The sequence below is a fragment of the Danio aesculapii genome, chromosome 12, assembly GCF_903798145.1.
Source record: "Danio aesculapii chromosome 12, fDanAes4.1, whole genome shotgun sequence".
NCBI lineage: Eukaryota > Metazoa > Chordata > Actinopteri > Cypriniformes > Danionidae > Danio > Danio aesculapii.
Genome location: NC_079446.1, coordinates 5341927 through 5356223, shown reverse-complemented (window position 1 = coordinate 5356223; position 14297 = coordinate 5341927). Strand labels below are relative to the sequence as shown.

General features: G+C 37.9%; 1 protein-coding gene across 1 annotated transcript in view; it reads left to right on the top strand.

The window, feature by feature from the left end:
- The window catches only part of brsk1a (BR serine/threonine kinase 1a), a 38319-nt gene extending 34195 nt beyond the window's left edge, over nt 1-4124 (top strand). Inside the window, exons 18-19 of the mRNA XM_056470151.1 lie at nt 2496-2585; nt 2640-4124. Of these exons, the coding sequence (XP_056326126.1) occupies nt 2496-2585; nt 2640-2842 (293 nt within the window). The 3' untranslated portion in view covers nt 2843-4124. The remainder of the gene's footprint in view (nt 1-2495; nt 2586-2639) is intronic.
- The last annotated feature ends 10173 nt before the right edge of the window (nt 4125-14297 follow it).

Here is a 14297-nt window from a genome sequence, read left to right as displayed (position 1 = left end):
GTGAGAAGAATAAAATGACTCAAAGTGAATACAAATGTCCCTCAAATTCTGCAAGTTTTACACTGTAGAAGTGATTAGTTCACTTTACTTCTAAAAATAAAAGTAACCCCATTGCATTCAAATTATTAAGTCAATGTATTATGTGCATGATTATAAAAATTAAGTCAACATAACAGTTGCGAATTTGAATCAGGTTTAGTACCTCTTTTTTAAAGTCATGCCAACTTGTAAAGGAATAGTTCTCCCAAAAATGAAACCTGAGGTTTTAAACCTTTATGAGTTTTTTCTTCTGTTGAACCCAAAAGGAAGATATTTTCAAGAATGTTGGTTGTCTGGCACTCATTGACTTCAATAGAAAAAAGTCAATTGTGCATGGCATTCGTATATACTCACATATACTGTGTGCTAAATGTATGAACTTAATTGTGCAGCAAATGCACATACTTTTGAGTCTGCAAGAGAGGAGTATGCATGTGTTTGGTAGGATAACATAAAATAGCACTAAGCAGTGACCATAAAATGTAGAAAATAGCAGGTTGTTCTTTAGTATTACTGGTGATACTATATTTAGAATAGTATCTCCACTACTTGTATGCCACATCTGATCAGCAAGCAACATTAAACATTTATGGAAAAATTGATGACGGGCTATTGAATTATTAGACAAATAAATGGCTGTTACTGCTGAAATAACTGAGATCATTCAGTGTAGTGATATGGAACTGTAATACAGCTAAAACGTGACTGGAACTACTGCTATTATCTGAAAATAATGGCACACCTTAGAATGTTCATCAGCCAATCAGAATGAAGCATTCGACAGACTCATAGTATTATAAATGGCAATATAATGACACATAGTATTCTGATAGGGTGGGGCTATCAGTCCTTTAGGGCACAGATATCAGTTCTTTAGGTCGGGGCTATCAGTCCTTTAGGGCAGAGATATCAGTCCTATAGGGCGGGGCTATCAGTTCTTTAGGGCGGGGCTATCAGTCATTTAGGGCGGGGTTATCAGTCCTATAGGGCAGGGCTATCAGTCTTTTAGGGTGGGGTTATCAGTCTTTTAGGGCAGAGATATCAGTCCTATAGGGCGGGGCTATCAGTTCTTTAGGGCGGGGCTATCAGTCATTTAGGGCGGGGTTATCGGTCCTTTAGGGCAGGGATATCAGTCCTATAGGGCAGGGCTATCAGTCTTTTAGGGTGGGGTTATCAGTCTTTTAGGGCAGGGTTATCGGTCCTTTAGGCCAGGGCTATCAGTCCTTTAGGGCTGGGCTATCAGTCCTTTAGGGCGGGGCTATCAGTTCTTTAGAGCGGTGCTATCAGTCCTTTAGGGCGGGGCTAACAGTTCTTTAGGGCAGGGCTATCAGTCCTATAGGGCAGGGATATAAGTTCTTTAGGGCAGGGCTATCATTCCTATAGGGCAGGGATATAAGTTCTTTAGGGCAGGGCTATCATTCCTATAGGGCAGGGATATCAGTCCTGTAGAGTGGGGCTTTCAGTCCTTTATGACAGGCATATCAGTTCTTTAGGGCAGGGCTATCTGTCGTTTAGGGTGGGGCTATCCATCCTTTAGGGCGGGGCTATCAATCCTTTAGAGCAGGGCTATCAGTCCTTTAGGGCAGGGCTATCAGTCCTTTAGGCCAGGCATATCAGTCCTTTCGGGTGAGGCATATCTGTCCTTTTGGGCAGGGCTATCAGTCCTTTAGGGCGGGGCTATCAGTTCTTTAGGGTGGTGCTATCAGTCCTTTAGGGCGGGGCTATCAGTTCATTAGAGTGGTGCTATCAGTTCTTTAGGGTGGGGCTATCAGTTCTTTAGGGTGGTGCTATCAGTCCAGGGCTATCAGTTCTTTAGGGTGGTGCTATCAGTCCTTTAGGGTGGGGCTATCAGTTCTTTAGGGTGGTGCTATCAATCCTTTAGGGCAGGGCTATCAGTTCTTTAGGGTGGTGCTATTAGTCCTTTAGGGCAGGCTACTAGTCCTACAGGGCAGGAATATCAGTTATCATTGGGGGCTATCATTGGGGATATCAGTGGGGATATCAGTCCTTTAGGGCGGTGATATCAGTCTTTTAGGAGGGAGCTGTCAGTTATTTGGGGCAGGGATATCAGTGCGTGTCTCATTTCAAATAAGATATGATTTTATCTATAAAATTTAGCTCCTCCATCTTATCATTATCGGGCATCTGAGTACCGACAGTTGTTCCGGTGGATAGTAATCCTCCACAACTGAGTGCAAACAGGGATTCAAATCTTCCTCTATTTTCTTAGCAAAGCTAATTTTTCATGGACCCAGTCACTTCTTAAAAGACAAAATCAAGCACCGCCCTATATTTTTTGTTCCTCATTTCAGAAACCGTTTCAATCAGATGTATGTCATGATAAAAGATAAACTTATTGTTTTATGCAGACTATAAGAACTGCATTTTAGAGGTCTAGTACATGCCATTGATTGAAGTTAAATGTGTTAATGCTTGTTGTGAATTTGCTTTCTTAGGTCCAAGTCGCAGATTTCGAAGAGTTGTGGAAACCATTCAAGCCCAGCTGCTCAGCGCTCATGATCAGAGCATGGTGCAGACTCTTTCAGGTAAGAGCAAAGGAATTTCATGAATTATTTCAGGCTTCTTCCACTCTCCCATAGCCTGTTTGTGCCCTTCGCCAGATGAGAAGAACAGTCGGCCTCCGAGAACTCCAACCAGACAAAACTCCCGGCGCTCAGAGGGCGGAGCCGACCGCTGCGAGTGGGTGGAGCGTGGAGAGGGCGGGGTTTTACTGCAGCGCAGAGGCTCGGGCAAAGAACGAACCCGCCTACTTTCCTCCAGTGGAACACAATCACAGCCCTGAGTGAGGATTATTGTGAATAATCAGCAATTCATCAAGATATGAGCCATGAGACGAGACAAAACTACTCAAACTATAGTCCCTTTCCCCTCTCACCTCAGAACAGCATGATGGTAACAATGTGTTTTTAAAGGAGCTTTTTAAAAGTCTAACGAAACCAAATACTGATACACATCGTGCAGGAACATGGGATGCTTCGAAGCAAGAATAATCTCCAACGAACAATAACACCACCTCCTGGGATCCGAGGAACACCTCTAAACTGTCTTCTGAAATCATTTAATTTGTCGACACGAACAATGCGTTGATTTATGCTGTATTTTCTCTCATGTGATTTGGATGTAATGTGCAAAACTTGAGTCTTTAGAGTTTATAATGACATTCGTGAAAGGTCGCATTTGGTGGAAGCTCACCATCTGCTCCCTACAGGCCTGCTATCTGTTTCCGCAATCCAGTAATTATAGCAACAGAGATCTTAGTCCAACTTAGCCTGAGTTTTTATCCTCCCAATCATGTTTTAAAGAAACTATTTAGATCCAAAAGCTCTCAGCACCAAGAGTCTGCTCAGTCATATGCAATAAAAATCAATAAGCTAAAAAGATTCAGCTTAACAAAGCTGCACATGCTGAATCTTTTAAAACATGATTACCTCCTTGAGCGGACAGACTCATGATGATTTTATGAACCTAAATAAGCACCGTTGCTCACCAGCCCAGTGTTGATATCTATAGACAACTTCATTGTCACTCTCCATAGTAATGCTGCATGCTAAATAACGTCAAGCTTCAGCCCCTAATGACTGATTGCGATTGTAAAACATTTCTGCGTGTTCGTTTACTCATCTAAATCTGCCCTCGATTTACCCTTTTGGCAGCTCAAACGTCTCACTGAGGATTCCCATGACTGAGTTCAAATATAAAGATTCCCTTTTAGATGTCAAAGGAAATGGGAATCTCTCCAGAATGCGAAAAGGATGCTCAACCCAATTCTCTGTTGCTGCAAGACCTTTGGTTGAAGCCAACCATGTGAATGTCGTTGACTAATTTATTTGTGGATTTTGATTTGTTGAAGGTTAATTATTTGTTTATTGGGGACTGAGTGTGTGTAAGAGTGGCCGTAAGTGTACATATCTGTGTTTGAGAGCGAATGAAATGTTTGTAATGTTAAAATACATATTTTGGGGCATACAATAATTACACTTAAAAATAAAGGTTCTGAAAGGAGGTTGTCACAGCTATGCCATATCAGTTTTAGTTTCACCTTTTAAGTGAATTATTTTTTTAAATAGAACCGTATTATTTTGATAAGAACCTAATCTTTTTTTAAAATTAAAAATCTTTTGAGGAACAGCTCAGTAATGAACCTTTATTTTTAAGCGTCTGTGGCAAAGATCACTTCTCTTTTATTCTGTTTGCAAAGACAAAAATAAGCAAATGTACTGTTGACTCCTTAACATATCTTGGATTTAGATTTGGACCATCAAATATTGGTTTCTAAAATTAACAATACACTACAATAGTAATGTGACCCTGGAGCGCAAAACTAATCCTATAGTATATATTTGTAAGAGAAGCCAAGTTAGCATTCATTCATTTATTTCCTTTTTTCTTTTCATCTTAGTCCCTTCATCAATCTGGGGTCGCCACAGCGGAATGAACCACCAACTTATCTAGCATATGTTTTATGCAGCGGATGCCCTTCCAGCTGCAACCCATCGCTGGGAAACCACATCCACACATACACTACGGACAATTTAGCTTACTCAATTCACCTGTACCTGTGTTTGGACTTGAGGGGGAAACCGGAGCACCCGGAGGAAACCCACACCAACACGGGGAGAACATGCAAACTCCACACAGAAATGCCAACTGACCCAGCAGAGGCTCGAACCAGTAACCTTCTTGCTGTGAGGCGATTGTGCTACCCACTGCGACGTCAAAATTGCATTGTATGAGTCAAAATTATCGGCTTTTATTTCAAGCCAAAAGAATGTAAAGCTAATCTTCCAAGAAGACATTTCCTTCAATCAATATATCAAAACCTGATTAGTAATATACATCGCTACACTCAAAAAAAAAGATAACTGCTGCTTGTTCAAACTACCAATTCTTGTGAGTTCTTTGGCCAATTTCTTTGTTTTATGTTCAATCCACTTAAATTTGTAAACCATTAAGTTAACTTAAGCGTTTTGTGTTGGGACAACATGAAGGAATTGTGTTGGTCCAGCCTGATCTAACGAGAAAACGTAAGTATTTTACATTTTGTCAGTTTAGTGGCTAATTCGTACGAAATTGTAAGATTTTAAAAAGGAGGCGTGGCACCTAACCCCACCCCTAAACCCAACCGTCATTGGGGGATGAGCAAATCGTACTAAATCGTACGAATTAGATCGTACAAATTCATACGACTTAGCCACTAAAGCAAAAAGTTACGAATTGCCGTGAGATGGGCCGTGTTGGTTGAATTGCCGTGTTGGTTGGTCCAACTACCTGGTTAGGGGGTTTGTAATTCCCAGCATGCTTTGCGTGGGATTGAATTAAGAGAAAGAAATGTTGACTAAAAGTAATCCTTAGGTGTTTAAAGTTAATAGAAAGACTTGTTAGAGTTTCATCTTCACTTTAGTTTGAAGATTTAAAAGATTCTGATGTAATGCTTTGAGTTTTGAGATAACCACTATGCAGAAGCACCCAATGCTTTGGTTGTTGGCAGCTTAATTGGCAAAACTGCAGTTTGTTGATTTGCTTAGTGAGCAATAACAGTCTTAAAATCAGTCCTGAGATCAGTCTCAATCAACTGTATATGTAACTCATGAAACATGCTTAAAAATGGCCCTTTTAAATCACTTAGAATAACTTCAAATTAATGAAGGATACATAATAGACATACATGATATTAATAGACCTGTGAGTTTAAGTTTAATAAAAATACAAATCTATTTAAACTTTTATTTGATAAAATCATGTTGGGCCAAGGGCGACGCAGTGGCGCAGTAGGTAGTGCTGTCACCTCACAGCAAGAAGGTCGCTGGTTTGAGCCTCGGCTGTGGAGTTAGCATGTTCTCCCTGCATTCGTGTGGGTTTCCTCCGGGTGCTCCGATTTCCCCCACAGTCCGAAGACATGTGGTACAGGTGAATTGTGTAGGCTAAATTGTCTGTAGTGTATGAGTGCGTATGGATGTTTCTCAGAAATGGGTTGCAGCTGGAAGGGCATCCGCTGCGTGAAACATGTGCTGGATAAGTTGCCGGTTCATTCTGCTGTGGTGACCCCAGACTAATAAAGGGACTAAGCCGAAAAGAAAATGAATAGATGAATGAATGTTGGACCAACTCTATTGTATTTAATTGTGTAAATAGTTTTTTTAGTTGGTGCTAAACAAATTTATTGATGGAAATCCTGCCCTCAATTAAATTGAGTTCATCCAATGAGTTTTTTTTTTGAGTGTAAGAATTAATATCCTATTTTTCTATCAGTAGTTTATCAATATTTAGATTTTTTTTGCTTTCTCAGATTCCAGATTTCCAAATAGTTGTTTCTCAGCCAAATGTTGTCCTATCCTAACAAACCATACATCAATGTAAAGCTTATTTATAATATTATCTATATTTCCAAATTCCAGTTAACACTTATGATTGGCTTTGTGATCTAGGGTCACAAATGTGTAGTTTCTGACACTAGCGTCTCTGAACAGAACTGTGTAAATGATAACATTTTAAAACAGATTTCCTGAAACTTCCTCTCAGCTGTCACAGAAAGCTATGCTTCAAGCTAACATCATTGGTTGACCCGATGTTTATTTTTTGTGTAAATCTCCCTATGATAAAGAGAATATTTTAAATCTCCCCTTTAAAGATTTGACGGAAAAGAAGTTTGAGTTTCCCTTTGCTTGTGCGTGCACACACAGTATTACCGAAAGACTTCCTCTGGACTTTATCTGATATGGAAGATATGCTGTACCTTCTGCTCCTAAAGAGGAAATTGTATAATGAATGATATTCGGAAACAAATGAAGCCATTGTCTAGGCCACGGACCTTCCTCGCACCATCTCACAAAGTATATTCACAGCGATTTGTCTCTAATTAATGATTATGATACAGTATAAAATATGAATTTGATCTCTTTGTACAGCACTGCTTGTCACTGGGCTTCCGTGCAGCGGTTATGCAACTGATCCAGCAGAATATATATATATATATATATATATATATATATATATATATATCAGACAGAGGGACATCGACAACACCCTCTCTGTATAAATGGCTTTTCCGCTCAACAATTGTCATGAATCCTGTAAATGAATCCTGCAGATTTATGTGTCTCTGTGAATTTCAAGTTGTGTTCGATTCACTAATATTTTCCATATTTGTTTTGTTTTTTTGTTCATTGTATGGATGTCCGTTGGGACTAAAAGGCTCATTATATCACGTGGCAGATGTACCATCATATCTTATCAGATCTAGAATATACATATAGTCGAAGCAAGTAAAGCAATCCATGACCATTAAAGATTGAATAGTCCAAATCTAAAGAAACTACTGTCCATTTATGCTGCAGAAGTAATGCATCATGTGACCTGGATCACAACACCACCAGTTTCAAGAGTTCACACTTAGCTGATGATTGATTATAAAGCATGTTTGGCATGCTAACCTGGGAGAGAGCCCTGAGCTCATAAGATCCTTGAGCCCGGGCTCCCTCCCCGTTTGTGAGGCGAAAGGGGATTTTGAGCTCAGGTAGATCTCGAGAACTCCCCTGCTGTTTGTAGCTAATGACCAATTAGGGATTGCTATGAAGAGATAACTACTGACTAGGAGCGCATTTATGGTGCCAATTTGGATTAGTCAATTAACTTAAGTTGCATGTTTTTGGATGGTGGGAGGAAACCGGCGGGGCCGGGAGAAACACACGCGAGCACTGGGAGAACATGTAAACTCCGCACAGAAACGTCGGCTGGCTTGGTAAAGACTAGAACCAGTGACGTTCTTGCTGTGAGGCAACAGTGCTAACCACTGGGCCACCATGCCACACAATCTAAAAAAGGAGGAGGAGTAGGGGTGGAAGGGGGGATTCTTCAAAACGAAGATGACTGTGGTATGGAACTTTGTTTTTTTTTTAGTGATTTAGGAATTGTCTGATTGGTGAATCATGAACTGGCTAATGTTGGACCAGCCGTGGTCAATCATAAGCATGTGATCCTCTTGAAATTAGAGTATGAATAAACTTTACTAAGTGTTGATTTTTGGAAATTAAGATGTATATGTTATTTGAAAGGTGTATGAATAAGCTTTCCAATGATATTTGTTACAGGACAATATAAGGCTGAGATATACAACTACACTAAAAAATATTGTAAGGCAACTTGCTTTTTTGAGTTGACTCAACTTTTAACTAAAGTACTGGTATATCAAGGGTTCACCCAAAAATGAAAATTCTGTCATCATTTACTCAAACCTTTGTGAGTTTTTCTTCTCTTGAACACAAAAATTCATATCTATCTATCTATCTATCTATCTATCTATCTATCTATCTATCTATCTATCTATCTATCTATCTATCTATCTATCTATCTATCTATCTATCTATATATTTATATATATCTATATATATCTATCCATCCATCCATCCATCCATCCTTCCATCCATCCATCCATCCATCCATCCATCCATCCTTCCTTCCTTCCTTCCTTCCTTCCTTCCTTCCATCCATCCGTCTATCCGTCTGTCTATCTATCTATCTATCTATCTATCTATCTATCTATCTATCTATCTATCTATCTATCTATCTATCTATCTATCTATCTATCCATCCATCCATCCATCCATCCATCCATCCATCCATCCATCTATCTATCTATCTATCTATCTATCTATCTATCTATCTATCTATCTATCTATCTATCTATCTATCTATCTATCTATCTATCTATCCTTCCATCCATCCATCAGTCCATCCATCCATCCAACCATCCATCCATCATTCTTTTTCTTTCTTTCTTTCCTTCCTTCCTACCTTCCTTCCATCCGTGCATCTTTCCTTATTTCTTTCTATCCTTCCTTCCATCTATCTATCTATCTATCTATCTATCTATCTATCTATCTATCTATCTATCTATCTATCTATCTATCTATCTATCTATCTATCTATCTATCTATCTATCTATCTATCTATCTATCTATCTATCTGTCTATCTATCTATCTATCTATCTATCTATCTATCTATCTATCTATCTATCTATCTATCTATCTATCTATCTATCTACTCACAAAATATATTGTTGACTATTCCCACAAATATACCAGTGCAAATATACTGTTTTTGTGGTCCAGGTCACAAATATGGATGCAAACAACAATTTGGACATATCTTACATTGGTTTAGCTGGCTACAAATTGGTTAAAATCAGTATATATGCAGTATATGTCTGTCCTAAATACAGTTGAAGTCAGAATAATTAGCCCCCCTTTGAATTTTTTTTCTCTTTTAAATATTTCCCTAATGATGTTTAACAGAGCAAGGAAATTTTCACAGTATGTCTGATAATATTTTTTTCTTCTGGAGAAAGTCTTATTTGTTTTATTTAGGCTAGAATAAAAGCAGTTTAAAATTTTTTAAAAACCATTTTAAGGTCAAAATTATTAGCCCCTTTAAGCTATATTTTTTCCGATAGTCTACAGAACAAACCATCATTATACAATAACTTGCCTAATTACCCTAACCTGCCTAGTTAACCTAGTTAAGCCTTTAAATGTCTCTTTAAGCTGTATAGAAGTGTCTTGAAAAATATCTAGTCAAATATTACTTACTGTCATCATGACAAAGATAAAATAAATAGAGATGAGTTATTAAAACTATTATGTTTAGAAATGTGTTGAAAAGATCTCTCCATTAAACAGAAATTCAAGAGTTCACACTTAGCTGATGATTCATCAATAGCTTGTTTGGCATGCTGTCCCGGGAGAGAGCCCCGAGCTCAAGGGATCCTCGAGCCCGGGGCTTCCTCCCGTTTGCAGAGCGAGAGGGGAGCCTGAGCTCGGTGGATCTCAGAACTCCCCGTCTGCAGTAGCTAAGGGAACACGTGAGGAAAAAAGAAGGGGCTAGACAAATGTTTCATTGTTATGCATGATGTATATTTTTTGGATGGGAGGAAACCGGAGAACCCGGGGAAAACCCACACGGACACGGGGAGAACATACAAACTCCTCACAGAAACACCTACCGACCTGGCAGGACCAGGGTTGGCAGTGTTCTTGCTGTGGGGCTAACAGTGCTAACCACTGGGCCTCCGTGCCGCCCGATCTAAGGTTAAGGAGGAGAATGGGGAGGAAGGGGGGTTTTCTTCCAAACGAAGATAAGGTGGACTGAAAACTGTGGTTATTTATAGTAGCTTATGGCTCATATGATTGGACGATACTGATTAGCTTAATACGAGACCGGCTGTGATAAATCATAAGCACGTGATCCTCTCGAAATTAGTTTATTAATAAACCTCACTTGGGGAAAAGTATAAACAGGGGGTTAATAATTCCGACTTCAACTGTATGAACAACAACAGGACAGCAACAAAAACACACATTGGAACAGCAATAATTTTTTTATCACATTAATTCTGGGCAGGTTTGGTTCTCATCACTCTCTGTGGTTATGTATCCATCCGACCCTCAACAGAACTTTAAATATATCGGTGAATATATGTTGATATATGCCGTTACCAGGAGTGAATGAACTTTGGTCCTGCATCTGGAAGTCTGTGGGCTTCTTCATAATGCACAGAGTCTTCTGGTTATCTGGGTGAGTGATCCGCATGTCAAACCATACTGTTATTTCGATATCTGCTTTGAAAGTAAACACCAGTGTGTGTGTGTGTGTGTGTGTGTGTGTATGGATGTGCTATTGGAGCACATTATGCTATTGTGCATACTGTATATGGGTGTGTTTGCGTGTGTGTATGTGTGTGGGAGAGAGAGAAGGAATCAAAAACGGATTGAGGATGGTTTGTGTAATCAGTTTGATAGGCGTTAATGAAAATAAATAACCAACAAGGTTTGCAAAGCCACACCTTTGTGTTGTTACTCATTTTAGTCACGTACAACCGCACGGGTTAGTCTCTTTAATTATAAAATTATATGGAAAGGTAAAATATAATATCAGAATACCCATGGGTAACACTTTATTTTTGATGGTCTATTTGAGTATTGGTCCATTTGATGGTCCATTTAAGTGTTGATACAGACATTCAACAGAAATTTAACTAACTATAAGAAATTTTGCAAGTACATGTCAACTTAAACTAACCCTAACCCCAACCAAATAGTCTACGTATAATCTAATGAGAATTAGTTGGCATGTAGATGCAATGTAACTTAAATTCATTCAACAAATGGACCATCAAAATAAAGTGTGACCTACCCATGCAATGTGAAAAATAAATCCGTAAAAAAAACGGCAGCTGTGATTGCCAGTATTTTACCGTTAAAAATACAGTACAAACCGTACAAGTAATTTCTAATTTTTACAGTAAACTACTGTTTTTCATTAATTTATAGATGTAATATGTCTGTATTTTGAATTACCAACATCTACACATCTTTTGTTACATAGTTAGACACGTTAGCACAGCAGTATGCAGATGGAGATGAGAAAGTTACATAATGAACCAATGCTCATCACAAACAACTTTTCAACATTCCACATCAACTAAAGTTTTAAATATAATATAGTATTGGACCACCCCTTTAACATATTGCTCGCATGTTTTTGCAAACATGAAATGGTATGTTGCTTACAAATGTCTAGCATAATTAAGCAGATGGCAAACATGTTTTAATATGTTGTTACTCGTTTATAACTTAATAACATGCTAGCACGATTCTATATTGGTATAAGCAACGCAATTAATTTACATTCATTTTATGATTTGAGAACTGTGGGTTCTTTTTGGGCTTTAAATAAAAAATAACAGATACTTCAGTTTTTTTTATTTACATTTTATAAATAATAATTTTACCATATGGTATAATTAAAACATTTCAGATGTTATTTAGAAACTAGCCCTGCTGGAAAATCCAGCTTAAACCAGCCTAGGCTTGGTTGACCATTCTGGTTTTAGAGGGGTTTTGGCCATTTCCAGACTGGTTTCCAGTCTGCTCTTAGCTGGTCAGGATAGAAGATGACCAGCTAAATCCAGCTAAAACCAGCTTGACCAGCCTGGTTTAAGCTGGACATATCTGGTTTTGGCTGGGCTCCCAGCCTGGCTAGGCTGGTCAAGCTGGTTTTAGCTGGTCATTTTCCAGCCTGACCAGCTAAGACCAGGCTGGAAATGGCTGGAAGCCAGCCTGGAAATGGCCAAAACCCCTCTAAAACCAGGCTGGTCAACCAGCTAAAACCAGCCAACCAGCCTAGGCTGGTTTAAGATGTTTTTTTCAGTAAGGAGATCTTAACCTAACCCAATTTAGACTTATTATTTTAGATATATTAAGCTACTTATTAGTCCATAACATTGCTCTCAGAAAAAAAGGTACACGGTGGGACAAATAATGTTCCTTAAGGAACGGTAAAAAGGTAAAAGTTGTACCTTATATGGTACAGTAAAGACCTCTTATGATACTGGTCTGTATCTTTTATGGTACAATTGAAATGAAGGTACACAATTGTTCTCATAAAAAGGTACATAAGTGGACAATTCCTCCTTTATTACAATATCTATGAAAATAAATATGACTGGAAAGGCAAAGTGATTTTATGAATAATTTCCATATTAAAACATGAATTATCATTAAAAGCATATGTTTAAAGAAACTCATAAACATTCATTATTAAGTTCTATAAAACAAAACAACTGGTAAAACATAAAACGATGGGTATTGTAAACTAAACATTTAAGGCATTTTAAATAAACATTTGGTAAGCATTTCCTGATAAATACATTTTCATTATTGATATCTGCACCTTTTGCCATTTGTTTTCCACTACAAATGTGAGGTGGCAAAAGTCCTGCATATGCAAAGTGTCCATGCAGACATTTTACTATTGTAAAACTAATCAAACCTTGTTCATATCTCCTTACAATGCTTTTACATAATTCTATTTCTATTTTAAATTTAAGTAAATTAAATGAACTTTTAAGTGATTACAAAGGTATTGTGTGAATTTTATATTGTAGATGGGAGAATGTGTTTCTGTAACATATTTGTGAAAAATGTTGGGAAATATTTAGCAAAAAATAGATCTTTTGATTTATCTGAAAGTATTTTTTATTGTAAATGGAAAAGGTGCATTTACACAAACAGAAACTTTTTAAAAACATTGTTTAATAAATGTATTTTGATGTTTTTCATTTACTGAAAATAAAATTGATTTGGATATAGAAAAATGCCTTTAAATATGAAGGAACACATTTGACACTGTTAAGGTACAAAGTGTCTTGTCACTGTAGTGGTACCTTCATGGAACAGATTTGTACCTTTGATGAGGGTACAGTGTATCTGCAGGTTTTATAAACCAAAGGTACATTTTGGTTTCCCATGGTACAAATCATGCCCTTAAAGGTATACAAACTGCAAGGGTACAAATTTGTTCCTTTTCACAAAAAGATACTGCCCCAGTGACAAAGGTTTTTACCTTCTATGGTACAACATTGGACCATTTTTTTCTGAGAGTGTACAGGTTTGGACCAAATAGAATAAATGATGACAGATTTATTTTATAATGTCTAAACAAGATTTAGTGCTGTTTAATTATTTGAAAACATAAATAAATAAAAAATAAACTTTGTTTAAACTAACAAAGAGTAATAATTAAGCATTTAGACTATTAGCCTATCTTTGCTGGTTCTGATTAGGCATTTCATGCAGACATTTTACCGTGCTATATCCAAGAAAAGCAAATCAGCTGTTTTAATTAATTCAAGCCTTAATGGAGATTTCACCCATGGGAGATTTACTTGTGTATGTGTTCATATGCATCTTAACTAGATAAACTTAAAAGCCTAGGAGAGGATTAGAGGGCTTTCATTGATCCTCCTTTCAGCAGTCAGACGCTGCTGTACCGCTGGATGGCAGTGAAGCGGTTTGAAGGATTCAGAAATCACAAGAGCGCCTTCCAGCGGCCATGGTGAGACTTGCATCCTGGATAAACCACTAGCAGCTAAATTTGTGTAATGTGTGTGTTTTGGTTTCAGAAAAAAACAGAAGTCTGTTGGGCAGCTCAGGACACAATTTCATAATTCTGACTCGGCTACAGTCCAAGCACTCAAGTGTTTTGAAAGTGGATTCCAGATATTTTCCCTACATGTTCCTGTGACATGTTTTACCTGATGGCTAATATTTTAACATATTGCTAGCATGTTTAACATTGTAACAAATTGTTTGTCAGAGATTTAGCATATCTTAAAACATTTCCTGAGAGGATTTAAACTTTGATAACACAATTCTAAACTATTTTAGCTGCGGCAAATTTT